This window comes from Aquarana catesbeiana, linkage group LG07 (genome assembly GCF_042186555.1).
Source record: "Aquarana catesbeiana isolate 2022-GZ linkage group LG07, ASM4218655v1, whole genome shotgun sequence".
Taxonomy (NCBI): Eukaryota; Metazoa; Chordata; class Amphibia; order Anura; family Ranidae; genus Aquarana; species Aquarana catesbeiana.
In genome coordinates, this window is record NC_133330.1 from 326,212,827 (window position 1) to 326,229,446 (window position 16,620).

At 47.1% G+C, this 16,620-nt stretch overlaps 1 protein-coding gene across 1 annotated transcript in view; it reads left to right on the forward strand.

The window, feature by feature from the left end:
* JAK1 (Janus kinase 1) overlaps positions 1–16,620 on the forward strand; it is a 181,356-nt gene that overhangs the window by 130,884 nt on the left and 33,852 nt on the right. Inside the window, exons 11-14 of the mRNA XM_073593803.1 lie at positions 924–1,113; positions 6,326–6,432; positions 8,780–8,929; positions 14,471–14,558. Of these exons, the coding sequence (XP_073449904.1) occupies positions 924–1,113; positions 6,326–6,432; positions 8,780–8,929; positions 14,471–14,558 (535 nt within the window). The remainder of the gene's footprint in view (positions 1–923; positions 1,114–6,325; positions 6,433–8,779; positions 8,930–14,470; positions 14,559–16,620) is intronic.

Genomic DNA, 16,620 nt, shown 5'->3' on the forward strand with positions numbered 1-16,620 from the left:
CTGCAGCTATAATTTTATTAGTATGAAATGTAAACCGTGAATTGTTAAACATTAGATAAGGGATGGTGGGAGAGGGGAATAAAAAGGGTTTCTATTGATCTTAGTTTTGGCTTTAAAGCAGAACAGAAAACATGCTTTCAAAAACTGTCAGCAGGCAGGTTCTTGAATTGTAGAAGAGACATGCAGTGTCTCTTCTGGAATAAAAGAAACCTGCCTGTCTGCTTTGGAATGTGCAGGTGGGTGACGTCATCCCGCTTTGGCCAAGGAAAACGGCCATAGCCCAGCTGGTGAGGGTTATCAGACCGTTGAAGGTAAGGTAATGGCCCGGACAAACTATCTGAAAATCGGAGAAAAAAAAATACCGCTTTTGACGCTATCGTACAATAATCTGATGATTAGTACACAGCTTTCGATAGCCGATCATGACCGTTTATCTGAAATGATCAGATCGGACAAGCACGACAACTTTAACACCAGATCGTACGATTTTTGTTTAGTCCATACCGTTGTCATCCGAAAATACAATACAAATACACTGCAACATATGACATCACTCTTGAATTTTTATTAGAATTTTGGTAACGTAAGTAACCTATTCAATTTCTATTTGCGACTAGCAAGCGAAAAAAGTCAGGCGATCTGTTGTTCGATTTTTGGATCCTGTGTACAGGGCCTTGGTATCGCAGCACAAATCAAATAAAAGCTGCAGTCAGTGGCAGTTATAATTCACACACACCCCCCCTCCTTTCATTGGTGGTCGGTGAATGAACAGGCATTTTTTTTGGACTTATCAAACAGATACAACAAAATACTTTTTAATTGTATATTTAACAGATCAAAAGGGAGTAAATAAGAGAACTTTATTGCAGTCTTGCTTTCCTAAAGGTGCTGAATGTTTTTTTTTTTTTCTTTCTTTTTCCTAGTATGAATCCAAGACTCTGAAGCAGTACAAAAACTTTCAGATTGAAGTGAAGGACAAGTCATACTGTTTGCTGGGCTCAGACCGCACTTTTGAGACCCTTAAACAACTCATGGAGCACTTAAAGGGCCAGGTGCTGAGAACGGATGATGTCAGCTTCAGTCTAAAGAGATGCTGTCTTCCCAAGCCCAGAGGTAAGCGATAAGGGCAGGGTTCACACTGGATTCTGGATTCTATGTCGTGCCATTTTGCTCCTTTTTTTTAGAAGCACAGACAAAGCTTAAAGTGTTACTAAACCCACAACTGTAAAATAGTACATGCAGAATAACATGCTTGTTATACTCACTGTGGAACTTAAAGCGGAGTTCTGCTTAAAAAAATTAAATAAAAGTCAGCAGCTACAAATACTGCAGCTGCTGACTTTTAATAATTGGACACCTACCTGTCCCAGGGTCCAGCGATGCGGGGGGGACGCAGCCCCACTCCTCTCCCCCTCCTCTCTACGGCGCCGGCGTTGTCACTGTGGGCGCCCGGCTGTGGCTTCACAGCCGGGGCACCCACTGCGCATGCGCAAGCCGCGCCACATGCCCTGACTAGCCGGGCAATCATCTGGGACCTGTGACGTGTCCCAGATGATTGCCCAGAGGGACGGGGGAGAGGCGAAATGACTTCTGGCTTTGCGGAGGCCAGGGAGGAAGTGGGAGCTGGAACCCTCATTTTTGAGGGTAAAAGGCCCCCCCCCCCCCCCCCCAACAAATAACATGCCAAATGTGGCATGTCAGGGGGTCACCTTCCTTTAAAGCTGAAGTTCCATTTTTGGGTGGGACTCCGCTTTAAGGGGTTAATCCTCTGCATTGTGTAAAAAGGCTCATTGATCCTGTATGCACAGATCCTCCTCCTGCAGGGTCACTCTGTGTAAGGCCAGATAAGACACAGCCAGAGTGGTCCCCCCTGCACATGCTCAGTTTTGTCTCTAGTGTAGAGAATATTTCCTTGTTGAGCTGAGCTAGTCAGGTCACATGATATCACATAATTGGACGTGTATACAGATCGTAAATGACAGCCCAGTCCCTCCCTCCTCCTCCTCCATGCCCAGCAACTAAAAAAAAGAACACAGTGGCTGGGACATCTTGATTCATGGATGATCTGCCTCCCATAACAGCATAAAGACACAAACGGTAGTGGAAATCTCCTCCTACCTGAACACTCAGGCGGACCCTGCAGTTTATCATGTGACCGTGGTATACAGATCAGCCAAAAAAGTATATAGTGGCAGTATTCTAATGTAAAAAGAAGATGTAAAAGCTGTGGGCACAGGGGGGGGGCGCAGATGAACAATTTTTATATTACTGGGTTTAGTAACGCTTTACTTGGACAAGCTGAGGTTGGAAACTGGCTACCATGCACATCTGCACCAGATTTTGAACTCTCCACGAAGGCCGCTGTCACAAATGGCTTCAGCCGACAACAGCCTGTCATTCCACTGCACAGGCTCGACAGCCGCAGCAGCTGCCGGATCAAGTCACAGGAATCGGTAGATTCCTGTCCGCTGAGACTTGCAATGTGGCTAAACATCTGTGTGAATTCAGCCTCATGTGTTCCCAATTTTTAAAGCGGTATTCAAATTTGCCAAAGAATTTTTAAAAATGTGCCCCCTGTAGGTTTACGCCATAATGTGACTGTGTAATGTAATGTGAATAAATCTTCCGAAGCTGAAGTGGTTAACCACTTCAATACCAAGGACGTCATATGACGTCCTTGGCTTTGAGCAGGTATATCTGAATGATGCCTGTAGTTACAGATATTATTCAGATATTGCCGGTTTCAGCCGGCGAATCTCTACACCATAGGAATGATCATAGCGGCCGTTCCGCCACTTGATCGTTCCTATGGGAGGCGAGAGGGGACGTCCCCCCCCCCCTCCCGCCGCCCTCCGGTGCCTGCTCTGACTCACCGTTACGATCGGTGAGGCGGAGAGTAGATCCGCCAGCGCCGGATGTAGATCATAGAGATTTCCGGCGGACCAGATGGTCCCCGGAGTCTCTATGATCGTCGGAGGCCGGGCGCGATGTTATGACGTCACGCCCGGCCTCTCCATTCAAAAAAACGGCGCCGCTTCAGCTTGGAAGCGGCGATCGTTTTATTTTTTTTTTTTCATTTTAGGCTTCCCAGCCTAGTGGTGAGATATGGGGTCTTATTGACCCCATATCTCACTATTAAGAGGACCTGTCATGTCATATTGCTATTACAAGGGATGTTTACATTCCTTGTAATAGGAATAAAAGTGATCATTTTTTTTTTTTTTTTCAAAAAAGTGTCAAAATAAAAAAAAAAATATATAATTAACAATAAAAAAAAAAAAAAATTTTTTAAAGCGCCGCTGTCCCCGTGTGCTCGCACGCAGAAGCGAACGCATACGTAAGTCCCGCCCACATATGAAAACGGTGTTCAAACCATACATGTGAGGTATCGCCGCGAACGTTAGAGCGAGAGCAATAATTTTGGCCCTAGACCTCCTCTGTAACTCAAAACATGTAACCAGTAAAAAAATTTCAAGCGTCGCCTATGGGGATTTTTAAATACCGAAAATTGGCACCATTCCACGAGCGTGTGCAATTTTGAAGCGTGGCATGTTAGGTATCTATTTACTCGGCGTAACTTCATCTTTCACAAAATGCAAAAACATTGGGCTAACTTTACTGTTTTGTTTTTTTTTTAAACACAAAACAGTTTTTTTCCCCAAAAAAACGCGTTCGAAAAATTCCTGCGCAAACACTGTGTGAGATAAAAAGTTGCAACAACCGCCATTGTATTCTCTAGGGTCTTTGCTAAAAAAACATATATAATGTTTGGGGGTTCTATGTAATTTTCTAGCAAAAAAATTATGATTTTTACATGTAGGAGCAAAGTGTCAGAATTGGCCCGGTATTGAAGCGGTTAAGGAATTAAGAAAAAAAAAAATTAGAGCTGCCTTCAGAATACAGAGTTTTATGGCATAAGTAAATTTAGAATGCATGAGAAGCCTGTTTATTTGCACAGGGAGGGTGGTAAGTGTCAATTGATCAACCCAAAGAATAAACTAACTTCTTTCCTCCTCTCAAATTACCTATTTGTTATTGCCACACAGGCATTAGTATTTCAGACATACTATCTAAGGTCACTTATGAAGCAAAATCTCATAGTACAGACTGGAATACATCCTCTGCTGTATGCGTGACAAAAGGTTTAGCAAAATTCATGGCAGATTCATCCCTGCTTCTGTTTTGTTGATAATGATGAAGGCCATTCCAGTGCATTTGCTTAGAGTGAGCACAAAGTGAGAGAATCTGCCTTCAGTAGTCACCCCAGTCGCAGTGTATCTTTAAGAAGCATTTCAAAACCCTGGTAACCCTATAGATGTACACTATATCACTAAAGTTGTAATCATTTCTGGAGATGTGTGCAGCCTTATCTTTAGCCCTGTGCAAACATTTGGCAGCGGTAGATACATGAGCAGGGGTTGAGATTTATTGAAACTTCTGTTCATGGTTATTGTTGCCATGGAGGAGAAATGTAAATTAGAAAATTCGAGAAGATTCATCCAAACACTATAAATACTATATGTCCAAACGATAGATTCCAGGTGTTTCCAGTGAAAGGTGCTGGTAATGCAAGAGGCATTTTAGAAGAATGTGCGCTTCCAAATTTGTGCCTACAGTTTGGGGAATGCTCTTTTGGCTTCATGGACACAACTTCCTATAGACTAGCAATCTCCAAACTGCATATGGTTGCCTTTGTCTGGTCCTTGGGGCACTATTCCTTCCCCCTGACACCAACGATGGGACACCAGTACGATTCCTTCAACTGACACCAACGATGGGGCACAGTTCCTTGCGCTGACACCCTCGGACGAGGGGGCACAGTTCCTTGCGCTGACTACCCGGAGGAGGGGACATGGTTCCTTGCGCTGACATCCCCGCAACGAGGGGGCACGGTTCCTTGTGCTGACACCCTGGATGAGGGGACACGGTTCCTTGCGCTGACAACCCCGGACGAGGGGACATGGTTCCTTGCGCTGACACCCCCGCAACGAGAGGGCACGGTTCCTTGTGCTGACACCCCGGATGAGGGGACACGGTTCCTTGCGCTGACAACCCCGGACGAGGGGACATGGTTCCTTGTGCTGACACCCCGGATGAGGGGACATGGTTCCTTGTGCTGACACCCCGGATGAGGGGACACGGTTCCTTGCGCTGACAACCCCGGACGAGGGGACATGGTTCCTTGCACTGACACCCCCGGACGAGGGGGCACGGTTCTTTGCCCTGACACCCCCGGATGAGGGGGCACGGTTCCTTGCCCTGACACCCCCGGACGAGGGGGCGCGGTTCCTTGCCCTGACACCCCTGAACGAGGGGACGCGGTTCCTTGCGCTGACACCCCTGAACGAGGGGGCGCGGTTCCTTGCGCTGACACCCCTGAACGAGGGGGCGCGGTTCCTTGCGCTGACACCCCCGGCCCAGGGGGCGCGGTTCCTTGCGCTGACACCCCCGGCCCAGGGGGCGCGGTTCCTTGCGCTGACACCCCCGGCCAAGGGGGCGCGGTTCCTTGCGCTGACACCCCCGGCCGAGGACGCACGGTTCCTTGCGCTGACACCCCCGGCCGAGGACGCACGGTTCCTTGCGCTGACACCCCCGGCCGAGGACGCGCGGTTCCTTGCGCTGACACCCCCGGCCGAGGACGCGCGGTTCCTTGCGCTGACACCCCCGGCCGAGGACGCGCGGTTCCTTGCGCTGACACCCCCGGCCGAGGACGCGCGGTTCCTTGCGCTGACACCCCCGGCCAAGGGGGCGAGGTTCCTTGCGCTGACACCCCCGGCCAAGGGGGCGAGGTTCCTTGCGCTGACACCCCTGGCCGAGGACGCACGGTTCCTTGCGCTGACACCCCCAGACGAGGACGCACGATTCCTTGCGCTGACACCCCCGGCCGAGGACGCACGGTTCCTTGCGCTGACACCCCCGGCCAAGGGGGCACGGTTCCTTCGGCTGACACCCCCGGCCGAGGACGCACGGTTCCTTGCGCTAGTTTGGAGACCCCCTCCTATAGACACATGCCAAAGTTTAATGGAAAGCCTTCCCAGAAGAGTGAGGGGCTGGTATATCCACAAAGGAGGGGGGAGAGCCTTCATCTTCATATAAATGACGGTGGTTTGGGAATAGGATTTTCATCAAGTTGGTATGGGTGTGATAGTCCATTGTTCAGACTTTTTACCATATAGTATATGCACAGGTCTATATATTGGGTGCTTCTGTCGGTAATTAAAAGGCATGAAAAGGAGCTCCCAGTTGGTGGTTACTTGTGAAATGAGGTAGAGATGTTCATTAAATAAAATTCAGCATTACATATAACGATTTTGTCCCTCTGCAGAAATTTCAAATCTTCTAATTGCAACAAAGAAGGCCCTGGACTGGCAACCCGTCTACCATATCAGCCAGCTGAGTTTTCATAGAATACTGAAGGAAGAGATTTTACAAGTGAGTACGGTGTTTGGGTACTTGGAAATAGTTGCACAATGGAGATTTCATGTATATATTTAGTTATTTATTTTATATATTTTTAGTTATATGTTTAGTGAAGCTTTTTCTTTTTGATGAGTTGAAAGGTGTCTTATTTAGACCTATCCAATAAGGGGCTGCAGCGTGCAGTAACCTAAAAGAATTGGATGGAGTCTCCAGAATGAACCAGTTATGGACTTCCTTTAACACTTTTGATATGTGGAGTAGGCCCAGCCCCTCCACCTCCCTGCAATTCTCCAGCCACGTACACACTACTAGTTTTTTTTTTTAGTTTTTTTTCATTCAACCCAGCATATTGAAAAAAAAAATAAAAAACACACAGCTCAAGTCGGAGCCGCTGTACTAACAATCCAATGTTAGTACAACGATCTCCCCTGCTGTGCTATTGTGTTCTGATAGGGGGACGCGCCCCCTCTGCCAGAACACTCTGGTCAGCGCTCTCGGCCATTGCCTGAGAGCGCTGACCGGGAGCTGGTTGGCGGACCGTTTTTCGGTCATGACCCTTCGACAGAAGCTGGCCGAACGCCCAGCTTCTGTAGGACCGGCTGCCATACACACAGGCCGAATGTCGGCCGGTTTCTATAGACATTCAGCCCCGTGTGTACTAGGCTTTAGGAGCAGAGACTTCTGTGTGAACTGAGACTCGGAGCAGTGTCCAGAGGAGTTGCAATGAAGCAATGGTATTATTACTTCATTGAAACGTCTCTGGTTCCTTCATAGCAACAGAAAGGGGCGACTTACCTTTGTTTGCCCACCTCAGGTCCATGCTGCCAACCCACCACTGCCATCTGCTTCACCACTTCTTCCACATCTTATGTCTTCAGCCATTGGGCAGCCAGTGATGATGAGCTTTACGGGTTTGAGTTGCAATATCCCGCCTCTGATCTCTGCATCTAATAGATGAGGGGTCTAGTAGTGGACCCTGCACTGTGTAGGCACTACAAAAAAAATTACGAGGGGGGAAAGACGTCTACTCCCCCGCAAACCTAAAGCCAACTCTTCAGAGGGGTGCCAGGTGGAGTCTCCTCGCTTGTGCTGGACCAATAAAGTTGGTTTTGGGCTTCCTGGAAGTATTGGTGTGCAGCTTGCACTTGTTTGGGGAGGAACCGATCCCGAAGACTGTGATGCTTACAGCGGATGACCCAAGAGTGGTAAGGCAGTCTATTTGAGCATCTTGTTTAAAGCCGTTGTAAACCCCTCTTTGTCGTTTTTACCTACAGGTAAATCTATAATAAGGCTTACCTGTAGGTAAAATGAATATCTCCTAAACATGCACCGCGTAGGAGATATTCGCCCTGCATGTGGCCGCTGACGTCAGTGGCGCATGCGCTCTGAAAGTTCGGCATACCGTGCCAGGCCTTCAGAGCTTCTTGCCAGAACCGAGGCCTCCCGCGAGCCTGCGTGGGAGTGACGTCACCTTGGCTCCGGCCACTCACAGCGCCGGAGCCTGCGAACCCGGAAAGGCTGGGGGGACATGTCTGCCCTCTCAGCGGTGTGCGGGCTACCGCTAGAAGGGCTTCGTTCTAAGGTAAGTATTTCATAATGTGCTAGTATGCGATACTAGCACATTTTGTCTTTGTCTTGCAGTTTTTTTATTTTTATCTTTTTTTTTTCAGCGCTTTTACTACTGCTTTAAGACTGTGTAGCCTCCCTTTGTCACTGCATATAATGTTTTCTGTAGATGGCAGTGAGGGGTGGAGTGGGGCTGGTAATATTTTCTTCCAGGTCCATGCATTCATATGACTGTATCAATGGTGGTTACTTTTCAAAAAAATACTCGGGTGGTCAGAGTTGTATCCATGGCCTGTGTGTTCCCAGTGCCAACTATTGGTAGATTCTGGGGTGCCCTAGCTGCAATGGAGCATTACTGTAACTGTACATGACCCCCCCCCCCCCAATATGTATTTTACTGCTAAATATTTCAGTTTCATTCAGGTACACCCAGGGGCGGACTGACCATTCGGGCACTCGGGCACTGCCAGAGGGCCCCATGCCCTAAGGGGCCCCGTTAGGGTTGCCAGCCTCAATAAAACCAGGGACAGTATGTAAAAATCTGTGTTTTTTTTTAAACCCCAAGATTATAGCTGCCCCGCCTCTCCAGTACCTTTTCGGTGTGTGTGTGTATGTGTATTCTGTGTGTGTATACTGTATGTGTGTATGTATACTGTGTGGCCCCATAATCTATTGCCTGGGGGCCCCATAATCTCCTATTGCCCGGGGGCCCCATGAGTTGTCAGTCCACCCCTGGGTACACCACTGAATAAACGTGTGTCAGGGGCTCAAATTCTTGTTTGTTTACCTTCAGCTGGACCACATGGGCCGAGGGACCAGAACCCAGATCTATGAGGGAAGACTCGACTACAAGGACGACAATGACAGTGAAATCAGCACTTCAGAGAAGGAGATTAAAGTCATTCTGAAAGTGTTGGACCCCAGCCACAGGGATATTTCACTGGTATGTCCTTTCCCAAAAGACTATTGCGTACCTTCTACTCTGGTAATATTCCAAATCATAGATGTTGGCCTATTCTCTCAAATTCCGTTTTAAGATTTAATATGTTAATCACAAGTTATTTCCAATAATTATAAATCTGCCTCTTTTTTTTTTTTTTCATTAAAGTACCTGGTGATCCTGCCATGAAGGTTATTAATCGGGCACTTCCTTTTATAGCATCGGCATCCTTTTTTTTTTTTTTTTGTTGTCAAAGCTTTAAAGCGGAGTTCCACCCAAAAAGTGGAACTTCCACTTTAAGCACTCCTCACCACCTGACATGTCACATTTGGAATGTGATTTTTTTTTTTTTTTGGTGGGGAGGGAGTGGGTACTTAGTTTAGAGTCCCACTTCCTTCTTCCTGCTCTTGGCCGCCTAGGTGACTCCTCCTCTCCCCCTAGGCAGCCCCTCCCTGCCAGCAATCTTCTGGGACACGTGACAAGTCCCAGAAGATCGCCTGGCCACTAGCAGAGCGTGGCGCGACTCGCGCAGCGCGCGCCCGGTCGTGAAGCCGCAAGCTGTCACGGCCGGGTTCCCACAGTGGTTATGACGGCGCCAGCTGAGAGGGGGCGGGGAGGAGCGAGGCTTCTGGCAGCCGCATTGCTGGACCGTGGGACAGGTGAGTGTCTGTTTATTAAAAGTCAGCAGCTACACTTTTTGTAGCTGCTGACTTTTAATGAACTAAAAAATGTGTGGAACTCCGCTACTAAACCCACAACAATGAAATCAATCTGTAGATGCAGTAAAGCATGCTTGTTATACTCACTGTGGAACCTAAGGGGTTAATCCTCCGCATTGTGTAAAAAGGCTGTTTGATCCTGTCTTCTCTGATCCTCCCCTCCCTGCACTGCCCCCATAACATGTAAAGATAAGACATGGTTACTTGAGTCAGGCTTCACATGCACAGTTTGGTGTGTATTGCTAAAGCATTTTTGCCTTTTTTTTTTTTTTTTTTTATTGGTAGAGTGCATTTGATCAGCACAGGGCTAATCAGCACTGTCCAGACAGAAGGTCAGGGGTCCTGCATCCTGATAGGAAAGCCAGTGCAGTATGAAAACTCCTCCTACAAGCTTTAACCAGACACTCCTAGAAGTCACAAGACTGCTGATGAGAAAAGTTATTTATTAGTTTTTATTTATTAAAATAATTGAATTTCCATGTTCTGTGTACTGTGGGAGACCAAATATAGTGATTACAGGCTCCTGGGTTTAGTAACACTTTAATTAAAAAGCCCGAAGTTAGAAGCTGATCGGTTAGCATGCAGAGCTGCACCAGATTTTGCTCTCCAGTTATAGTAAACCAACCCCTTTGTCTCACAGGCTTCCGATGGAGACTGCAAGTGACTATTTCAAAGCAACATTACCCAAGCATGGTCCTTAGTTGCCACTATGAGGAACTCCGCACTAAGCAATGCCATGCAGCCATCACTGGAGTGCATGTTAAAAAAAAAATTTTTTTTAATTGCCAAAAGCAGTCGCATTTCACTTTTCTCTCTAGAGGCCTATGTCTCCTACCTTCTCTACTTTCCAGCAGACTTTCAGGAATCAATTTTTCCTAGAGCGTCAGCTGTCAGCGTCACTAGACGATAGATTCACAGCATGAAGTGGGGACTCCAGATATTTTACACTCCAGTAATTGTTGAATGCTGAAGAATCTGACAGGGCAGTGCTTTTACAGAGTGGTGATTGGAGAACTAGGCTACCAGAGAGGCAAATAGAATTCTGCTTTTTGCAAAAAAATGGCTTTGGGCAGTTTTTCTGCTGCAGCAACAGTCACATTAAGGCTTAAAGTGAAGCTCCACCCAAAAGGGGATGCTCCGCTTGCCTGCCCCCCCCCCCCCCCCCCCACTCCGTCCACTTCCGGCTGGGTTTGTCAAACTCAGATGAAAGAACAGCCCCCCTTTTACTTCCACCCCCCCCCTGCAGCCAGCCCATTTACAGTGTGCTTCGTGCATGCGCAGTGGGGAATCAGCTGTGAAGCCACAAGGCTTCACTGCTGGTTTCCCTTAGTGGAGATAGCGGCAGCAGCACCCAATAGCCGATTGAAAAATCGGCTTGGTTGAGGACTCCGCTGGTTTCCTCGGCAGGTAAGTGTCTTAAAGCGGAGTTCCACCCATTTTTTTAGTTTATTAAAAGTCAGCAGCTACAAAAAGCATAGCTGCTGACTTTTAATAAACCGACACTTACCTGTCCCATGGTCCAGCAATGCGGCCGCCCGGAGCCTTGCTCCTCTCCCCCCCTCCTCTCCTCAGTGCCTCCATTGATACTGTGGGCACCTGGCCGTGACAGCTTCACGGCCGGGCGCGCCCTGCGCATGCGCAAGTCGCGCTGCGCTCTGCTATTAGCCAGCTGGTCTCCTGGGACCTGTGTCGTGTCCCAGAAGATTGCTGGCAGGGAGGGGCCGCCTAGGGCGAGAGGAGGCGTCGCCTAGGCAGCCGAGAACAGGAAAGAGGAAGTGGGACAGGAAGTCCCACTAAAAAGAGGGTAAATGTGGCATGTCAGGGGGCAAAGAGTGCTTAAAGCGGAAGTTCCACTTTTGGGTGGAGCTCCGCTTTAATATTAAAAGTCAGCAGCTACAATATTTGTAGCTGCTGACCTTTAATTTTTTTTGTTTTGAAGGAGCCCTGAGCTTCTCTTTAAAAGACAAGTGACTTTTAAAATAAAGTGCACTTCATTTTTTTTTTTCTTTGCTCTGTTCCTCTGACCTAACTTGAACCTTGCATTGATCTTGTACACTTATCCTGATCCAACAGGGAGGGGAGGGTTGGGTCCGGGAAGGGGGTAAAAAGTGCATTTATTCTTTGTTTTGTGCACTTGTCTTATTAAGTAATCTGTGATGAAATTGGTTAATGAAGTGTAAAAATATGTGCACATGGGATGATAAAAGGCTGTGCTGAACCTCTCCTATGTCTCTGTTTGCAAATTTGTGTTGCAAGCAGTTGGGTGTGTCACAAAGAGTTATACAAATTTAAATACAAAGCTGTGTGCTTAACCCGTATTATCTGTCAGCGTCCCTCATTGCCAGACTTCACGTAGCTCCAGCAGGTCATGTGTGTACATTACACAGAGAATGTGAGCTGAATTAGTAATTACCACAGCCGGCCTGCTGGAACTATTGTCTGGTTTCTCCAGCACGGTCACATATCTGCTCACAAAGGAAACTTATTGTAAGGTTTTGCATTTGTTATGGTTATTTATTAAGTAAAAGATACTATTAAAAGATGTGTGTGTGTCTGTGTGTGTGTGTGTGTGTCTGTGTGTCTGTGTGTCTGTGTGTGTGTGTGTGTGTCTGTGTGTGTGTCTGTGTGTGTGTGTCTGTGTCTGTGTGTCTGTGTCTGTGTGTGTCTGTGTCTGTGTGTGTCTGTGTCTGTGTGTGTCTGTGTCTGTGTGTGTGTGTGTGTCTGTCTGTCTGTCTGTGTGTGTGTGTGTGTGTGTGTGTGTCTGTGTGTGTGTGTGTCTGTGTGTGTGTGTGTGTGTCTGTCTGTCTGTGTGTGTGTCTGTGTGTGTGTGTGTCTGTGTGTGTGTGTCTGTGTGTGTGTCTGTCTGTCTGTGTGTGTGTGTCTGTGTGTGTGTGTCTGTGTGTGTGTCTGTCTGTGTGTGTGTGTCTGTGTGTCTGTCTGTGTGTGTGTCCTGTCTGTGTCTGTGTGTCCTGTCTGTGTGTGTCTGTGTGTTTGTTTTTTTTTTTACCCACCTCCAGCCCAAGCCAATTCTGGCATTCCTCTCCTACATGTAAAAAATCATAATTTTTTTTTTTTTTTGCTAGAAAATTACTCAGAACCCCCAAATATATATGGATTAACAAACACTTTAAAGCCTAAGTTTAGCAAAAAGTCTTTGTAAGTACAGTCCCTTGTGCTGATTTAAAAAAAAAAAAAAAATGTGAAGTGTCCCTTGTGCTGCTGGGCTTTATTTAAAATTCTCTGTCCTCTGATAGCAGCAGGAGCCATTGGCTCCCACTGCTGTGCACGAGCACAGTGACACCAGCCGCTGTCTCCTCATTGGACAGATTGATAGCAGCGGGAGCCATTGCTGATTTAAAAAAAAAAAAACATGTGAAGTGTCCCTTGTGCTGCTGGGCTTTATTTAAAATTCTCTGTCCTCTGATAGCAACAGGAGCCATTGGCTCCCACTGCTGTGCACGAGCACAGTGACACCAGCCGCTGTCTCCTCATTGGACAGATTGATAGCAGCGGGAGCCATTGCTGATTTAAAAAAAAAAAAAACATGTGAAGTGTCCCTTGTGCTGCTGGGCTTTATTTAAACTTCTCTGTCCTCTCATTCCTCCCCACCCCTGCAGCAATAGTCTCCCTGGTGCCACTGGGTTTAAAGTGGATGTAAAGCCGCAAGGATTTTCATCTTAAAGCGTTCTATGCATTAAGGTGAAAAACCTTCTGTTGCTGCAGCACCCCCCCCCCCCCCCCCCCCCGAGACCCCCTCTTTTTCTTACCTGAACCTGATCTGATCCAGTGATGTGCACGAGTGCAGTGGCTCCAGCCGCTGTCTCCTCATTGGACAGATTGATAGCAGCAGGAGCCATTGGCTCCCGCTGCTGTGCATGAGCACAGGGGCTCCAGCCGCTGTCTCCTCATTGGACAGATTGATAGCAGCGAGAGCCATTGGCTCCCGCTGCTGTGCACTAGCACAGGGGCTCCAGCCGCTGTCTCCTCATTGGACAGATTGATAGCAGCGAGAGCCATTGGCTCCCGCTGCTGTGCACTAGCACAGGGGCTCCAGCCGCTGTCTCCTCATTGGACAGATTGATAGCAGCGGGAGCCATTGGCTCCCGCTGCTGTCAATCGAATCCAGTGATCCAATTGGCGCAGCAGCGGGACTTGGGAGCGAGCCCGCAAGGGTGGCCCCAGGGAAAATGGCTTTCTGTGGGGGCACCCAATGAAGAGAAGGGGCTAGGAGTGCTGTTGGGGCACCCCAGAAGAGGAGGATCGGGGGAAAACCTTTGCACAGAGCAGGTAAGTATAGGCATGTTTGTTTTTATTTATTTATTTTTTTTTAAAACGAGGGTTTACAACCCCTTTAATACAAACCAAGTGACCTGTCCTATGTACTTCAAGCTTCCATGAATGAATAGCACTATGTGAATGGAGGATGGTTGGATGAATGAATGAAAGGGCCCCTCCTCCATTCATAGATCTTTTTTTCATTCTTGGAATCTATAGTACAACTGTCACTGGAACAAGTGTCCCTCTTTGGAGGATTTCCCCTCGTTTCCTGTACCTGTGACAACCCAAAATTTTGGATTTCCCCATCACTGTCCGCTCTGGTTACCAGGACAGCAAATGGCGAGGGGACACAGGCAGCAGTAAAAACCTGACATGGGTTCTAGCCATTCTCCTCTCCAAAACAGGGGAAAAAAAGTTTTGGTGGTAGATGCACTTTAAATAAACCACAACACACAAACACAAAAAAAAAAAAATGTACTCCGCCATGTTGGTCTGGCAAGACATGGTGTTTTGCTCTGTATCTCATTTTTCTTTAATCCTCCAACAGGCATTTTTTGAGACGGCCAGTATGATGAGACAAGTGTCACACAAGCATATTGTACTGCTCCATGGCGTATGTGTGCGAGATGTAGAAAGTAAGTGAAACCTTTGCAAATTGATTATTTGTTTCCTACTGGGAACCTGTCAGCGCTGCCTTAAAGCATTTTATCCCAACTTTTCATATTCCCGATATGTGTCTACTGTACCATGTACTTGTATGAAAAAGTCTCCTGTTCTCTTTGTATTGCTTCCTTTATGTGAAATCCCTGGTGTTCCTGCCAGTCCCTCTGCTTTCCTATTAAAATCTGACCGCACTAAGCAGGAGATCACAGCGTGGTCAGTTCTCTAGCTGTGCTGGGAACTGGGCTTGCTCTCTTCCAATGATCAGACTTGCCCTGACACTCCATTCCTCCCTGTGCAGCCATTCACTGGGAAGCTTAGTGTGCTGCTTCTCCCCCCCCCCCAGCCCTCATGCAGCTGAGAACAGAGGGAATGTGATCACTTAGATAAAAAAAGGTATTTATGTTTTTTTTTTTTTTTTATCTATACACAAATGTGAAACCACCCAAATGGCCCTAAAAAAAAGTTTACATACCCTGGAATGTTTGGCCTTGGTACAGACACGGAAGGTGGCACACACATGTTGAAGTGGCAATTAAATGTTTAATTTCCCACATTTGTGGCTTTTTAAGTCACAATTAGTGTCTGTGTATAAATAGTCAATGGGTGTGTTAGCTCTCACATGGATGCACTAAGCAGGCTAGAGACTGAGCCATGAGGAGGTCGAAAAGAACAGTCAAAAGACCTGCGTAACAAGGTAATGAAACTTTACAAAGATGGAAAAGGATATAAAATAGATATCCAAAGCCTTGAATATGCCAGTCAGTACTGTTTAATCCCTTATTAAGAAGTGGAAAATTCGGGGCTCTTTTGATACCAAGCATGTTCAAGTATCATCGTATTGTGCTCCTTTAAAAACAACTACACCATCTTTTTCCAGAGCAGCCTGTATTTCTCCTGAGGTTACTTGTGGGTTTTTTCTTTGTATCCTGAGCAATGCTTCTGAAATCTTTCTTGATCTACCTGACCTTGGCTTGGTATCAAGAGATTCTCAAATTTTCCACTTCTTATTAAGTGATTGAACAGTACTGACTGGCATATTCAAGGCTTTGGGATATCTTTTTATATCCTTTTCCATCTATGTGAAGTTTCATTACCTTGTTACACAGGTCTTTTGACTGTTCTTTTCTACCTCCTCATGGCTCAGTGTCTACTGTCTAGCCTGCTTAGTACATCCATGTGAGAGCTAACAAACCCATTGACTATACACAGACACTAATTGTGATTTAAAAAGCCACAAATGTGAGAAATTAACCTTTTAATTGCCATTTTAACCTGTGTGTGCCACCTTCCGTGACCTGAAGAAAGGGCATGGCCCCGAAACATGTAGTTCCTCCTGTCGGCAGTGTGGGATCTTCCCTGCTTTTTTTTTTTGGCACCAGCAGCTTCTGATCAGCCCCAGTAGCAGGTTTTGCCCATAGTCTCTGGATCTTCCTGGCTGGCTTCCGCCAGGCTGTGACGTCACTTCCGCCAGGCTGTGACGTCACTTCCGCCAGGCTGTGATGTCACTTCCGGGCATCGCACGCAGTCCGAGCGGCCGTTGGACACCGGCCCCTACAGTTCCCGCGGCTACAGTTGTGGTTCCCCCTTCATCGGACCCCTTGCCCTACGGTTCTGGTCTGACCCCTTGCTAGTGGCACTCCTGCACCCCCTGCTTCACAGCTCGGCGTTTTTTTTTTTTTTTTTTCCTCTGAGCCCCTGTGACATCCACGTGGCTCCAGCCTCCAGGTACTGCCAGCTCCTTATCCAGGTCCCTGACTGACCATTTACAGACTGCTGCCTGCTTTGGTGATTACCTTCACTTTCAACATAATAAAGTGTTATTGCTTTGTACCTTTTGGGTGATTTCTGTTATCATTATGATTTTAAAAAGGATCCAAAAAACCTATGTGATAATAAATGACTTCCTGTGATTGCTATCCTTAAATAAGAGTTTTTTTTGGCATGATCAGTCATATTTTCAATATCGATGCCAAAATGTCACAATTTCTGCCAGGGTGTGCAAACTTTTGAGCACAACTGTATATATAAAATAAT